This window comes from Ranitomeya imitator, chromosome 1 (genome assembly GCF_032444005.1).
Source record: "Ranitomeya imitator isolate aRanImi1 chromosome 1, aRanImi1.pri, whole genome shotgun sequence".
NCBI classification, from domain to species: Eukaryota; Metazoa; Chordata; class Amphibia; order Anura; family Dendrobatidae; genus Ranitomeya; species Ranitomeya imitator.
Window position 1 is genome coordinate 339,298,100 of NC_091282.1, and position 16,661 is coordinate 339,314,760.

General features: G+C 44.2%; 1 protein-coding gene across 3 annotated transcripts in view; it reads left to right on the plus strand.

The window, feature by feature from the left end:
* The window catches only part of LOC138671609 (serine dehydratase-like), a 73,181-nt gene that overhangs the window by 21,361 nt on the left and 35,159 nt on the right, over window positions 1-16,661 (plus strand). Inside the window, exons 2-6 of one of the 3 annotated variants that reach the window (XM_069759794.1) lie at window positions 2,815-2,934; window positions 11,394-11,444; window positions 11,537-11,718; window positions 15,900-15,939; window positions 16,109-16,248. In XM_069759794.1, coding sequence (XP_069615895.1) covers window positions 11,560-11,718; window positions 15,900-15,939; window positions 16,109-16,248 — 339 coding nt within the window. In that variant the 5' untranslated portion in view covers window positions 2,815-2,934; window positions 11,394-11,444; window positions 11,537-11,559. The remainder of the gene's footprint in view (window positions 1-2,814; window positions 2,935-11,393; window positions 11,445-11,536; window positions 11,719-15,899; window positions 15,940-16,108; window positions 16,249-16,661) is intronic. The other 2 variants (XM_069759788.1, XM_069759796.1) reach the window with 2 other exon arrangements.

Sequence of the window (16,661 nt, forward strand, 5' to 3'; positions counted from 1 at the left end):
GCTTCTATCTTTAGGGGTAGTTAGCTCTTAGGCTGTGACGAGATGCCTAGGCAGAGTTAGGAGCATTCCACGGCTACTTCTAGTGTTGTGTTGAGCTTAGGGACTGCGGTCAGTATAGTTGCCACCTGCTCAGAGCTAGACGCATGTCGCTCCTTAATCACCAGATCATAACAGTGATCATATTGACACCACAGGTGTCACAGAACCAAATTTTATAATATTGGATGGTGAAGAAAATATAATTATATTTTTATACACAAATTTTAGCCCAACGTTTTATATTTTCACATGGGGAAGTGGGTAAAAATGGCACCAAGATTTGTCACAGAATTTCTTCTGAACATGGCAATACCTTATATATGGATGCACAGTATTCGGTACATTATATATATATATATATATATATATATATATATATATATATATATATATATACCGTTAAGTCCATATATATTTGGACAGAGACATCATTTTTCTAATTTTGCTTATAGGCATTACCACAATGAGTTTTAAACAAAACAATTCAGATGAAGTTGAAGTTCAGACTTTCAGCTTTCATTTGAGGGTATCCACATTAAAATTGGATGAAGGGTTTAGGAGTTTCAGCTCCTTAACATGTGCCACCCTGTTTTTAAAGGGACCAAAAGTAATTGGACAATTGACTCCAAGGCTATTTCATGGACAGATGTGGGCAATCCCTTCGTTAAGTCATTCTCAGTTAAGCAGTTAAAAAGCCTGGAGTTGATTTTAGGTGTGGAAGGTTTTGCTGTGAAGTAAACATGCATTTGGAAGGTTTTGCTGTGAAGTAAACATCCGGTCAATGGAGCTCTCCATGCAGGTGAAGCAAGCCATCCTTAAGCTGCGAAAACAGAAAAAACCCATCCGAGAAATTGCTACAATATTAGGAGTGGCAAAATCTACAGTTTGGTACATCCTGAGAAAGAAAGAAAGAAAGTACTGGTGAACTCATCAATGCAAAATGACCTGCACGCCCACGGATGACAACAGTGGTGGATGATCACAGAATAATCTCCATGGTGAAGAGAAACCCCTTCACAACAGCCAACCAAGTGAACAACACTCTCCAGGAGGTCGGTGTATCAATATCCAAATCTACCATAAAGAGAAGACTGCTTGAAAGTAAATAAAAAGTTCACTGCACGGTGCAAGGCACTCATAAGCATCAAGAATAAAAGGCTAGACTGGACTTTGCTAAAAAAACATCTAAAAAAGCCAGCACAGTTCTGGAAGAACTTTTTCTTTGGACAGATGAAACCAAGATCAACATCTACCAGAATGATGGAAAGAGAAAAGTATGGCGAAGGCATGGTGCAGCTCATTATCCACAGCATACCACATCATCTGTAAAACACGGCGGAGGCAGTGTGATGGCTTGGTCATGCATGGCTGCCAGTGGCACTGGGTCACTAGTGTTTATTGATGATGTGACACAGGACAGAAGCAGCCGAATGAATTCTGAGGTATTCAGAGACATACTGTGTGCTCAGATCCAGCCAAATGCAGCCAAACTGATTGGTCGTTGTTTCATACTGCAGATGGACAATGACCCAAAACATAAAGCCAAAGCAACTCAGGAGTTTATTAAAGCAAAGAAGTGGAATATTCTTGAATGGCCAAGTCCGTCACCTGATCTCAACCCAATTGAGCATGCATTTCACTTGTTAAAGACTAAACTTCAGACAGAAAGGCCCACAAACATATAGCAACTGAAAACCACCGCAGTGAAGGCCTGGCAGAGCATCAAAAAGGAGGAAACACAGCGTCTGGTGATGTCCATGAGTTCAAGACTTCAGGCAGTCATTGCCAACAAAGGGTTTTCAACCAAGTACTAGGAATGAACATTTTATTTAAAATTATTTAATCTGTCCAATTACTTTTGGTCCTTTTAAAAACAGAGTGGCACATGTTAAGGAGCTGAAACTCCTAAACCCTTCATCCAATTTTAATGTGGATACCCTCAAATGAAAGCTGAAAGTCTGAACTTCAACTGCATCTGAATTGTTTTGTTTAAATTTCTTTGTGGTAATGTCTATAACCAAAAGTAGAACCAAAAGTAGAAAAATGTTGTCTCTGTCCAAATATATATGGACTGTATGTATATAATGTACAAAAACAGCTTTACCATCCACCTCTCGTGTCTCCCCTTTTCCTCATAGTCTGTAAGCTTGCGAGCAGGGCCCTCATTCCTCTTGGTATCTATTTTGAACTGTATTTCTGTTATGCTGTAATGTCTATTATCTGTACAAGTCCCCTCTATAATTTGTAAAGCGCTGCGGAATATGTTGGCGCTATATGAATAAAAATTATTATTATTATTATTATTTACTAGAATGTCCTTACAGAATGATAACTTTCAGGTCAGTGCTGTATGTTACACAATCTTCTGTTAGTCATAAGATCCTGACTCTGCAGAATAGAGATAAGTACTCCCCTCCTAGATGAAATGCGCACAAAAGTCCATGCAAGGACGGAATGACACAGTGATAATGGCACACTTGCTGCATCAACAGCTTCTATAGGAGAGATGCCGATGCAGCTCTTTTAGATCAGCGGACCCAACAACACCAAAAAATTTCCTCGATTTATGAACGTTAAAATATCCCTAAGGATTGCCTCATACATTATGTTACAACAGAATCAATACTCTATAATACAGGCATAAAGTCTAATCTTGATATAATTATTTATTCTTTAAATACATGGAATTGAGCTATCATATGGCCATGTATATAAAGGTTACGATACTTGTTCTCTAGTGCAGATTGAAAACAATTCATGGGTGTTTTTTTTAAGTGACAAAGACATTCCTGTGACCTAGAACGTCCCTCCCTGCTCAAACTGGCACACCCTTCAGGACCTTGACCAGGGTAAGAAGCAAGAAGCGTGTCCTACAGACGCTGGTGAATAACTAAGGTATGGTTAATGAGAGCTGGGGTCTAGTAACTTCCTGGGTATACAATTTGTATAGTTTCTTCATAATAACTCAATCATTCTGGGCAATATTTCTCACAAAGCAGAGAAAATAGTTATAACCATGAAAGTATTCGGCCATGTCTCTAGTAGAGCTTAAAAATTCACAGCATGGCTTACAATACACGCAAGTCTAGTTTTGCTGACTAATGTGATACATAGGACAATGCTATAGAGTAGACTGATGTAGCAGGAGGCATCCTTGTAGTTGTATGACAACATTTTGATTGACTAGTTGAATAGTTTACTGACATATACTGTACGTCTCAGACATCTTGGCCTCAGTGTTATGTCTTTTGATAAGAGCAGAAGCCATAACTTTGTGACAGATCAGTCACGTTACGCTCAACATACTCCATTGACTTATAGGGTCATGCACACAACATCTCCAAAAGAGATCTAATATCTTGAAATTTTGCATTTGTGACATACAAATCCAATTCTTGCACTGGATGAAACAGGGCAGGCCATATTGTGGTGCCATTGTGGGAAGTGCCCTTAACCCATTGATGTAAATAAATTGGACCTGTCATGGATATATGTTCACAATCCATGTGCTAAATACAGTGTATGATATTTTAAAGAGCACCTACCCTTTATTGCTTGCCCAATGTGTGACAGGGTCTGATATACAGACTTTCTTTGAGCCTATATACCACTCTGTCTGCACGCAGACAAGCAGAACACATGAGACTAGTGTTTGGGAGTCTCATTTTACTATACAAATTATATTTGAAGACTATTGCCATATGACCAGTGATTGTTGCATGTCTTGTTGGTCTGATCACTAATATCCTTAATACACTTCTCAACACTGAAATTGCAACACCAAGATGGAAATGTCATGGCGTTATGAAAATCACAGGATTGATAAACATGTTAATGATTTGCAAATGATGAAAAAGATGGAAACTACATTTTCAGAACATTTATTCATTAAGTATCAGCGCTCTGCTTTACACGCACTTATTGCCCTTGGCTTTCTATCAATGAAGTTATTAAAAGTTATCTGAGGAATGTTCTGACATGCTGAATGCACTTGGGTACGAAACTCATCAAGATCCACTGCTGGCAGCTCCATTAGCAATTGCCGACCAATGACGTCTCAGATGTGTGCAACGTGGGACAGGTCCGGAGATGCTGCAGGACATGGTAGTACATTTAGACCACACAGGCTACACACAGCAGCACAAGCAAAATTTGGCCTGACATTGTTGTATTGAAAAATGGCTTCAATGACATTTGGAGAAATGGCCATACCACTGGTGTCATGATGAAATCAATATAACGCTGAGCAGTTAGTGTACCCTGGAATGAAGACTAGAGGGGTTCTGCTACTGCATATAATGTTAGCCCACATTATAATCCGAGGAGAAGGACCCTCGTTAAGGCCTCTTCATGGCGCTGCCATATGGTCTCCAGCTATCAGTGCATCCAAGACAAAAGTATGACTTATGCTATAGAGGATAGACCTCCATTCCAGCCTCCATTGCCATTTTGTTCTGTATCATTATAAACTTTGAGAATAGTAGCATGAGAACAATTGAACACCTGCAGCTGGACATCTGGCTCGTAGCCCAATATTATGCATACACCTTAGTATGTGTAGCCCCTGTTTGATACCGCAGGTTTTGTAAGTGATATCCAGTTTTACTTGCAGTATAGAATCTGTCTGTCACGCCCGCACATACTTACCCGGCTTCTCCTATCCCTCGGCGCGCTCACGATCCTGTCCCGCGCCGCTCTGCCTCCTCCTTCGCCGGCTCTCGGCGTCTGGTCTCTTCGCGCATGCGCGGTCACGTCTCCCCCGTCGCTGAGCCTTCTGGGAGGTCGCGACCCGGTGGCTCCGCCCCAACATGGCGGCGCCCATCGGGTATTTCTTCCCGGCGTCTTCCTAGGTAAGACGCCTTTGCTTTGTAGGTGCACTGTCTGCCGTCAGTGTCCCTATGCCCTAGGCTCCCCTGTACCAGTGTCTTTTCTCAGCCCAGTCCTTGCTTTGTCTCTGTATCCTGCCAGTCCGTGTTCCTGTTGTATCCTGCCAGTCCGTGTTCCTGCTGTGTCCTGCCAGCCCGTGTTCCTGCTGTATCCTGCCAGTCCGTGTTCCTGCTGTATCCTGCCAGTCCGTGTTCCTGCTGTATCCTCCCAGTCCGTGTTCCTGCTGTATTCTGCCAGTCCGTGTTCCTGCTGTATCCTGCCTGTCCGTGTTCCTGCTGTATTCTGCCAGTCCGTGTTCCTGCTGTATCCTGCCAGTCCGTGTTCCTGCTGTGTCCTGCCAGCCCGTGTTCCTGCTGTATCCTGCCTGTCCGTGTTCCTGCTGTATCCCGCCAGTCCGTGTTCCTGTTGTATCCTGCCGGTCCGTGTTCCTGCTGAGTCCTGCCGTTCCGTGTTCCAGACATTCTTTCAGTTAAGTCTTGTTTTCCTATTATTCCCTGCCATCCTTATAGCCTGTGGTTTCCTTCTTTATTTTGGGTCGTCCCTTTGGCTCTAGCTGTTGTGTCTCCATTCCCCCGAGGTCCTGCTCCTAACACTCCCTGTATAGGGGGTGATTCCATCTGGTCCGCTCGACCCCGGGGGCTCTAGAGTCACGACCCAGAGGGTCCACTCTCGGATTTCTGTCCGAATACTTACAGGAAGCAAAGGCCATGGACCCCGCTGGGGCCTCTGCTACGCAAAAAGAGCTACTCTTTTTGCGGGAGAATCAGTCCCGTATGATGTCCTTTATGAAGGCTATGGATTCTCGTTTGTCCACGCTCCAGTCCTCTGATCCTGGCAACGCCGCTCTACTCATTGGCTTACAGCAAGAGTTAGCTCAGCAGCGTGACACCCAGGCCCATATACTTAGTTATATGTCTTCTATTGACGATCGGCTGCTTTCCATCCAGACAGCCGCTTCTACGTCTGCTCCTGCTTCCCACCCTCCACCCCGCTTGGCTAAACCGCCTCGGTACAATGGGGATCCTAAGTCCTGCCGAGGATTTCTAAACCAATGCCGTCTTCACTTTGAGCTTCTGCCCCAGCATTACCCGACGGATCGGTCCAAAGTTGCGTTTTTGATTTCCCATCTAGAGGGTGACGCCTTGGCATGGGTTAATCCACTCTGGGAGCGAGACGATCCCCTAGTCTCCCGGTTGTCTGAATTTTTGGAGACTTTCCGTCTTGTCTTTGACGAACCTGGACGACTGGCCTCTACTACTGAAGCCCTATTCTCTCTCCATCAGGGATCGTTATCCGTAGGCCAGTACGCTATTCAGTTCCGCACCCTCTCCTCTGACTTGGGCTGGAACAATGAGGCGTTGGTGGGTGCTTTCTGGCGGGGTCTCTCTGGGCGCATAAAGGATGAGTTAGCTGGTCGGGACACCCCTACGGTTTTGGAGGAATTAATTTCCTTAGCGACCCGTATTGACCTTCGGTTCCAAGAACGCGCTCGCGAGCGGAGGTCTCTTCGTCCTTCTTCTGCCACCCGTAAGCCACTCAGTCCACAGCCTAGAACCTCCTCTCAGGCGTCCGCACCGGAACCTATGCAAGTGGACCGTCTTAAAATGTCCGAACAACGTCGTAAAGAGAGGCGCACTCAGGGGTTATGTTTTTACTGCGGAAGTGCTGCTCATTTATTGCGCTCTTGCCCTGAACGTCCGGAAAACTCCTCCGCCTAGGTCAGGTAAGAGAGGCCTCCCTAGGTGTGTGTGATTCCTCTCAACCCCTTACTTTGTCCGTTCTTTTGCATATTGCGGGCAAGGGCGTTTCTCTGGATGCGTATGTGGATTCGGGCGCTGCAGGGAATTTTATTAGGTTGGAAGAGGTTTTGAAATTCTCCGTTCCAGTCAGAACCTTAGAGGCTCCTGTGATTCTAGCATCTGTGGATGGTAAACCTTTACAGGAGACCATTACTCAAGTGACACTTGAGGTGGAACTTCAGGTTGGGGCTCTGCACAAGGAGAGAATTGCATTTTATGTTTTAGCGGGTCTGTCTCATCCTATGCTCTTAGGTCTTCCTTGGTTACGGAGCCACGAGCCCATTTTAGATTGGCGCAATGGTAATATCTTGCGCTGGGGTGAGCTTTGTCGGGAACGTTGTCTGCTGCCGGTGCGTCCTGTGGGATATTCCTCTAATTCTTCTCCTTCTTCTTCCTTTCCCGCCTTACCCTCTGTCTACAGCGCTTTTTCTGATGTCTTCAACAAGAAGGAGGCTGAGGAGCTTCCGCCTCACCGTCTCTATGATTGTTCCATAGATCTCGTGCCTGGAACTAACCCGCCCAGGGGCAGAAACTATCCTCTCTCTCCTGCTGAGACTCAAGCTATGTCTGAGTACATTCAAGAAAATCTTGCTAAAGGTTTCATCCGCAAGTCTTCTTCTCCGGCCGGAGCAGGGTTTTTTTTTCGTGAAGAAGAAAGACGGTTCCCTCCGTCCCTGCATTGATTATCGAGGCCTAAACAACATCACGGTGAAGAACAAATATCCTCTGCCACTCATTCCGGAACTCTTCGACCGTGTTCGGGGTGCGCAAATCTTTACCAAATTAGATCTACGTGGCGCATACAATCTGGTTCGTATTCGTGCAGGCGATGAGTGGAAGACCGCCTTCAATACGCGTGACGGTCACTACGAATACTTGGTTATGCCGTTTGGTCTCTGCAACGCCCCCGCGGTTTTCCAGGAATTTGTGAACGATGTATTTCGGGATCTTCTCTACTCCTCAGTCGTGGTTTACCTTGACGACATCCTCATCTTCTCTCCGGATCTCTCCACTCACAGGCGAGTTGTCCGCCGAGTCCTGCAAAGGCTAAGAGAGAATCATCTGTTCGCTAAGATTGAAAAGTGCGTCTTTGAACAGTCCTCTCTTCCCTTCCTAGGGTATATTGTCTCAAGATCTGGCTTAGAGATGGATCCAGAGAAGGTTTCTGCTGTCCTGAATTGGCCTCCTCCTCTTGGAACAAAAGCAATCCAACGTTTTCTTGGCTTTGCCAACTACTATAGACAATTTATTCCTCATTTTTCTTCCATGACCAAGCCTATCTCTGCCCTAGTTCGCAAGGGAGTCAATTCCAGCCTTTGGACCCCTGAGGCTGAAGAGTCTTTTTTGTCCCTTAAACAAAGTTTCGCTACGGCCCCTGTGCTTCATCGTCCTGATGCTAATAGACCGTTTGTCCTTGAGGTCGACGCATCTTCTATTGGAGCTGGAGCAGTACTTTTGCAAAGATCTTTGTCCGGACGTTTGGTGACCTGTGGTTTCTTTTCTAAAACTTTTTCCGCTCCTGAGCGTAACTACTCTATAGGGGATAAGGAGCTATTGGCTATCAAGCTAGCCTTGGAAGAATGGCGTTATCTTCTTGAAGGGTCTCTTCATCCATTCATCATTTACACTGACCACAAGAATCTGGCCTATATTCAGTCTGCCCAAAGACTAAATCCACGACAAGCCAGATGGTCTTTATTCTTCGGACGATTTGAGTTTGAACTTCATTTCCGACTTGGAAATAAGAATGTCAAAGCAGATGCTCTTTCGAGATCCTTTCAACCTCAGGACATGGAGGATTCTCCGGCTCACATAATTGATCCTGCGAGGATCGTCACTCTTGCTCCTCTAAGAGTGATTCCTACTCCTCCTGGCAAGACTCTTGTGGCTAATCAAGACAAGGAGAGAGTTTTACGTTGGGGTCACTCCTCCAAAATTGCAGGACATGTAGGAGTCAAGAAGACACTGTCTCTTATCTCTCGGCACTACTGGTGGCCATCTCTCCGTCAAGACGTCACCAAATTCATCGCTTCTTGTCCTTCTTGTGCTAAAAATAAAGTCCCTAGGCAGCTTCCCTCCGGTCTCCTGCATCCTCTGCCTGTGCCTTCCATTCCATGGAGTCATATCGCTATGGACTTCATCACTGATCTACCTTCTTCCTTGAATTGCTCTGTCATCTTGGTTGTTGTAGATCGGTTCTCTAAAATGGCTCACTTCATCGCTTTGCCTGGTCTGCCTTCCGCTCCTGAGTTGGCAAAGATCTTTTTACACCAAGTCTTCCGTCTTCATGGTTTTCCACATCATATTGTCTCAGACCGTGGAGTACAATTTACCTCACGTTTTTGGAGAGCTCTCTGCAGTCTATTAAAGGTTAACTTGGACTTCTCTTCCGCCTATCACCCTCAGTCCAACGGACAAGTGGAGCGAGTTAATCAAGTTCTGACTACATATCTGCGACACTTCACCAATGCACACCAAGATGACTGGGTCTCTCTTCTCCCTTGGGCTGAATTCTCTTACAACAATCTTCCCAGCGAGTCTTCCTCCAAATCTCCCTTTTTCGTAGTCTATGGTCAACATCCGAACATTCCTCTTCCTGTTTCTCTTTCCTCGGGGGTACCGGCAGCGGATTTCTTGTCCCGGGAATTCTCTACGATTTGGAATGAGACCAAAGTGGCTCTTGAGAAAGCTAGCCTTAATATGAAAAGGTTTGCTGACAAGAAGCGTTTGGATGCTCCGCCATATTCTCCGGGTGATAAAGTTTGGCTCTCCTCTCGCTATATCAAGCTTAAAATTCCCTCTTACAAACTGGGTCCTCGCTACATTGGTCCTTTTCCTATCTTGAGTCGCATTAATGATGTCTCTTATAAGTTGAAGCTACCTGCCTCTTTGCGCATCCCCAATGCCTTCCATGTGTCTCTTCTTAAACCCGCAGTCTTTAATTGTTTTCACTCCGCTACCTCTTCCTCTCCTCAGCTCTGTACTTCTGATGGAATCTTTAATGTTAAAGATATTCTTGCCAAAAAAGTAGTTAGGGGTAAAACTTATTTTTTGATTGATTGGGAGGGATTTGGCCCTGAGGAGAGGTCCTGGGAGCCCTGAGAGAACATCAACGCTCCCCTTATCATGAAAAGATTCCTTTCTAGCCTTAAAAGGAGGGGGACTAAGGAGGGGGGTACTGTCACGCCCGCACATACTTACCCGGCTTCTCCCATCCCTCGGCGCGCTCACGATCCTGTCCCGCGCCGCTCTGCCTCCTCCTTCGCCGGCTCTCGGCGTCTGGTCTCTTTGCGCATGCGCGGTCGCGTCTCCCCCGTCGCTGAGCCTTCTGGGAGGTCGCGACCCGGTGGCTCCGCCCCAACATGGCGGCACCCATCGGGTATTTCTTCCCGGCGTCTTCCTAGGTAAGACGCCTTTGCTTTGTAGGTGCACTGTCTGCCGTCAGTGTCCCTATGCCCTAGGCTCCCCTGTACCAGTGTCTTTTCTCAGCCCAGTCCTTGCTTTGTCTCTGTATCCTGCCAGTCCGTGTTCCTGTTGTATCCTGCCAGTCCGTGTTCCTGCTGTGTCCTGCCAGCCCGTGTTCCTGCTGTATCCTGCCAGTCCGTGTTCCTGCTGTATCCTCCCAGTCCGTGTTCCTGCTGTATTCTGCCAGTCCGTGTTCCTGCTGTATCCTGCCTGTCCGTGTTCCTGCTGTATTCTGCCAGTCCGTGTTCCTGCTGTATCCTGCCAGTCCGTGTTCCTGCTGTGTCCTGCCAGCCCGTGTTCCTGCTGTATCCTGCCTGTCCGTGTTCCTGCTGTATCCCGCCAGTCCGTGTTCCTGTTGTATCCTGCCGGTCCGTGTTCCTGCTGAGTCCTGCCGTTCCGTGTTCCAGACATTCTTTCAGTTAAGTCTTGTTTTCCTATTATTCCCTGCCATCCTTATAGCCTGTGGTTTCCTTCTTTATTTTGGGTCGTCCCTTTGGCTCTAGCTGTTGTGTCTCCATTCCCCCGAGGTCCTGCTCCTAACACTCCCTGTATAGGGGGTGATTCCATCTGGTCCGCTCGACCCCGGGGGCTCTAGAGTCACGACCCAGAGGGTCCACTCTCGGATTTCTGTCCGAATACTTACACTGTCACTATGCGCCATTCTTCTAATCTAACTATGTGACCATGCAGAGGTTTGCTTCTGTTCACCTCATACTGTCATTCTAGGTGGTTGTTGTTTTCCCAACCACTGGGACACACAACGTTGAACAATGCTGACATCTCGGCCTACGTATGCGATGTACCAGAAATTTACATCAGTTTGCAGGCAGGTTGAAAAATAGGAGGCGTTACACAATCATCCCATAAGACTTCATCTGATTTTTGAGGTTTCACGTGGCTAAAAAATTTCTTTCAATTAGTTTTTTCCCCTTTCACATGCCACAGAATGGTGCTAGGTACTTAAATATGTGATCATTTGCAGATCTTAGCGACACATGCTATTTCCTAAATTTGTATAACCTTACAACTTGCACTTCTAGGTGTTTCATTTTCAGTGTTCAGGAGTGTATATATCTTTTATGTATATTTTAATAAATTTTGTAATGATTAATAAACTTTAGACATTGGTGAATTATGTTTGTGTGAGACCCCTATTTTTGTGTTGGTATTATGTATTGATTAATTTGTTGTGTTTCATTGCAGCGTGTGTTTTTTTGGCTCTCACAGGTGGTGTATACCATCACAATATACATGGTAATGAGACTAAATAACTAAGCCTTTGCTTGATGAGAGCCAGTGAGACACCATAATATTGTTACAGTGTTCTGCATCTTTTCTAATAACAGATACCATATTTTTACCAGAAATAATGGATCCCCAAGATGAAATCCCTTTTCACATTGTTAGTCCACTGAAGGAAAGTTTAGCTCTCTCCAAACTAGCTGGTACTCAGGTCCTAATAAAATTGGAAAACATTCAACCATTGGGTTCCTTCAAGATTCGTGGTATAGGACATTTTTGTCAGAAGGTGAGTTGGTTCCCAATTGTAAGATGCTTATTCTGGTGTGGTTTTGTGATAAGTCTCAGCTTAAAGGGAAAATGTCAGGCGATTTAAACTGCTTCGGTGTTTTGCAGAAAGCATACTTTAAAGAGCTAGCTGGCAACCATAGCCAGAGATAAGACAAGTCAGGCTCTGCCCCAGCCAGATCTTCCCAGTACCACTTCAAATGATTGACAGGTTTCTTGCTTGCGTGTACCTAGAAAGAGACATGTCAATCACCTACAGCATGGCCAGGGTCTATAGCTGGAGACAAGACTAGTCCAGCTCCAGAGGCAGGAAAGGCGAGGCTGGAGCGACTCTGAAAAAAAAAATACCTGGCTGTCGAAGGACATCCATTAATACCAAATATTAAAAAATTAAACAGGCTTTAAGTTAAACATATATGTTTTTTTTTAAATAAAGGTGTTCATGGAATATTCAGGGTATGTTCCCACGATCAGTAAACGCTGCGGGTTTGACGCTGCGTACATCCGCAGCGTGCAACCTGCAGCGGACAAATATTACAGCATAGTGGATGGGATTTCAAGAAATTCCATGTCCACTATGCCTGCATAGACGCCTACAGCTTTCCTGCGGAGATGGACATGCGGTACGTCTTTCCAGACTGCAGCATGTCTATTTATCTTACGGAGATGCTCAGTCTCCACATGTATTGGACACAGTGATTCCGCACTGTTCAAAGAACACCTGCGTTCAAAAGCCGGCAGCGCTTTGGATGCAACATACACGTGCTGTGTCCAAAGCGCTGCTGATTACTGACCGTGGGGACCTAGCCTCACATATAGCACACACACTTTTTTTGGCATGACTACCACAATATCGAGACAAAATTCTGATATTTTGCAAAAAAACACAATGTTTTGCTACAATCAGTTTTGCAATAGTACAGTACAATTATTAGAGTTTTATAATAATAATTTTATTTTTATAGTGCCGACATATTCCGCAGCGCTTTACATTTTAGAGGGGACTTGCACAGACAATAGACATTACAGCATAACGATAAACACAAAGATCAAAACAGATACCAAGAGGAATGTGGGCTTACAATCTATGAGGAAAAGGGGAGACACAAAAGGTGGATAATAAGCTATATTTCCGTATGTTCATCAAATGACCACAGGCAAATTTTTTGTGTACAAGAGGTAAACTATGAAAGTGTTTATTAAAGGGAATATTATTCTTTTATTTAAATTAGGTTTTTCTGTTAAATGCATTTTAAATATTTTAAAAAAATGTTGGTAATGCATTTTATTTTTTTCATATTACATTCTTTATTAAAATAAAAATGTGAACTCTTGCAATTGTCTATGTGGCCACTAGGTTTTATAGACTTCCTGTTTCATGAAACAACACATGTAGGTTAGCAGCATTGAGCTGATTATTATTATTATTATTTATATAGCACCATTAATTCCATGGTGCTGTACATGAGAAAGGGGTTACATACAGAGTTATAGATATCGATTACAGTAAGCAAATTTACAATGACAGACTGGTACAGAGGGGAGATGACCCCGTCCTTGCGATCTTACATTATACGGGATATTGGGGAACAGACAGAAGGTCTGTGGTGGCTGATGCAGATCCAGAGGCATACGTAGAAATCAAGGGGCCCATAGCAGAAGTCCTAATTGGGCCCCTTCCACAAAAAAAGAAATAATATTTGTCAGGGACACAGAAGAACATATCTCACAACCTTGCAGCCTTTACAAAATCATTTTGCTCCAATTAAAGCTACTAGTGTTCTCAGTACTTTTCATGGACCCTATAAAATAGGATGCCAAAAAAGTGCCCCCAAAACATAGTATGATAAACCCAAAGTGAATTCCTCCACAGTATCCTCCACACACAGTTTGCTTACCGTATAGTGCCCTACCTCCTCAAAGTATATTACCGTCAGTGATTCCAATTTAGTGTGATGACTCCACAGTGACTCCAACACAGTTTGATGGCCCTGCCACAAGCCTCCATACAACATGATGGCCCCCATGTAGCCCTCTATTCAGTATAACAGCCCTCCATACAATATAGTGGCCCTCCACACAGTGTCATGGCCCTCACATAGCCCTTCAAACATTATAATGGCCATCATAGAACTGTACACATAGTATGAAGGCATGAGGGACCACACCCAAGCCTCCACACTGTATAATGACCTTCCATACAGTATAATGACCCATATATCTTTCCACACAGTATCATGGCCCCCACAGAACCCTCTACACAGTATTATGACCATAACACAACCCACCACACTGTATAATAGCCCACACAACAGTATAATGTTCCCCCACATATCCCTGAAAACATTTTAATGACCCCCACATAGCCCTCCAAATAGGATAATATCCCCCACAATGTCCTATAAAATACTTCCCTCTCCCTTGTTTCCCTGCTGCTCTGGTCTCTTCAGCATTTGGTCTGAAACCTTGGACTGCACATGAGCACAAAGTAGTGATGTCATTGCAACCGCTGCACTCAAATGCATAGGGAGAATGATGGAGGAGGGAGCTGACGGCTCCCTGGTCCACCATTGCTGTCAACTGTATCTGCATTCAGAATGGGTGGGTGAGTCATTGGATACATAGTGGATTCGTGGTCTGCTGCTATTAGCGGTATGCCACTGCTCAAACCCTATCTTTTGTATTGAATCATATAATGAGCAAGGGCAAAGGTCATTGTAAAGGGATGGAAAGCTGGGCCAGTTGTGACATCACCTATTCTGCATGGTTGATGCTGTGTTATCATCTGTGTATGGAGATGTTACCTGTCATTGTAACCCTGCCTCTGATAATTAGAAAACTTTTGTGATTCTATACGGATAGGATGTATGAACCTAAAATAGCCCTAGTAGTCAGTGTGAAAATGACAAGATTACTTATTTTGTTTTATAATACAGACAGTAATATGAAAAAAAGCATTGCCAAACTTTTGTTTAAAACGACATGTAGCACAAAAAACTAAATTATGCAATAGGTCATTTGCTGATCAAATATTCTGTTTAGTTACAGCAAGAGGATATGTTGAAACCTTTTTAAATACATTACATTTTCTATAAGTACTTGAGATACAATGAAATCCTGCACTATATACACCAAACATACTAAGGCCATGTTCACACAGTGCGTTTTTTACTGCGGAACCGCCGCGATTTTGCCGCTGCGGCTCCGCAGCTGTTTTCCATGCAGGGTACAGTACACTGTACCCTATGGAAAACAGGAACCACTGTGCACATGATGCGGGAATTAACTAAAAAAGCCGCGTTGAATAGCTGCGATAAAAAAGAAGTACCATGTCACTTCTTTTTGCGGAACTGCAGCGGTTCTGCACCCATAGACCTCCATTGTGAGGTCAGACCCGCAGTAAAACCCGCAGATGAATAAAATATCTGCGGGTTTTCTGCGGTTTGTGGTGCAGAACCGCTGCAGTGTGGCTGCCCCCCGTGCCCCAATCCCACCCCCCATGCTCCGATGCCACCCCCCGTGCTCCGACGCCCCCCCGTGCCCTCATCTCCCCCCCTTATACTTACCCGGCCTCCCGGTGTCCGTCCGTCTTCTCCCTGGGCGCCGCCATCTTCCAAAATGGCGGGCGCATGCGCAGTGTGCCCGCCGAATCTGCCGGCCGGCAGATTCGTTCCAAAGTGCATTTTGATCACTGAGATATAACCTATCTCAGTGATCAAACTAAAAAAAATAGTAAATGACCCCCCCCCCCCTTTGTCACCCCCATAGGTAGTGACAATAAAAAAATAAATAATTTTTTTTTTTCCCACTAAGGTTAGAATAGGGGTAGGGTTAGAGTTAGAGTTAGGGGTAGGGTTAGGGTATTTTCAGCCATTTTAACCCTAAAAAACTTCCTAGAAAACACACAGACTCTGCATAGAAAACTGCATAAAAAAACACACTAAAAAACGCACCAAAAAACGCATCAAAAAACGCACCAAAAAAAGGACCTGCGTTTTCTGCCAAGAGCTGCGGTTTTTAGTGCAGAAAAAACAGCAGGGAAATCAGGAACGTGTGAACATGGCCTAAAACATGAACCAGTGTTTGGTATTATAGACCGGTACATGCAGTTTATATAGCCTGTCCATTTATTGGCCAAGGAAACACTGATGTCTCCTTTCAAAGTTTTCTTTTCTTCTGCAGTTGGCAAAGAAGGGATGTAAGAAATTTGTCTGCTCTTCAGGTACCCCAATATTAACATGTCTAAATACTTACTGTATATAATAAGATCAGTAATATGCCCGTGATATATTCTACAATATTCTCCTTTCGTAACCAATTTTTTTCATATTTCTAAACAATTGATAAATATCTGTGTTTGTTCAATGCTTCTTTTATTTATCTTCATCCAGGTGGGAATGCTGGATTAGCAGCAGCATATGCCTGCAGTAAACTGGGGATGCCAGCCACTATTATTGTGCCAGAGTCCACCCCTAAAAAAATCGTACATAAACTGAAAGAGCTGAATGCAGAAGTGGTGGTAACTGGAAAGGTGAGAAAAGGAGTGGAAATATGGAAATATCTAGTAACGGAATTATGGGACAAAACAATGAGTGATGGAAATAAACATGAAAAGGTTTTAATATTATGAACACCTCTTGTGTGTGTTATATACAGTGGAGAAAATAAGTATTTCATACACTGCCAATTTTGCAAGTTTTACCACTTACAAAGAAAAAAGGAACAAAGGTTTCTGCACCAAATATTGAATAGTTTTCCTGTTATATCAAATACTTATTTCATCCATTAAACTGCTGATTAATTATGTAAAATTCATACAATGCGATTTTCTGGTTTTTATTTTTAGATTCTGTCTCTCTACGATAAAAATTACAGACCTCTCTATTTGTAGGTGGGAAAACTTGCAAAGTCGGCAATGTATCAAATACTTATTTTCCCCACTTT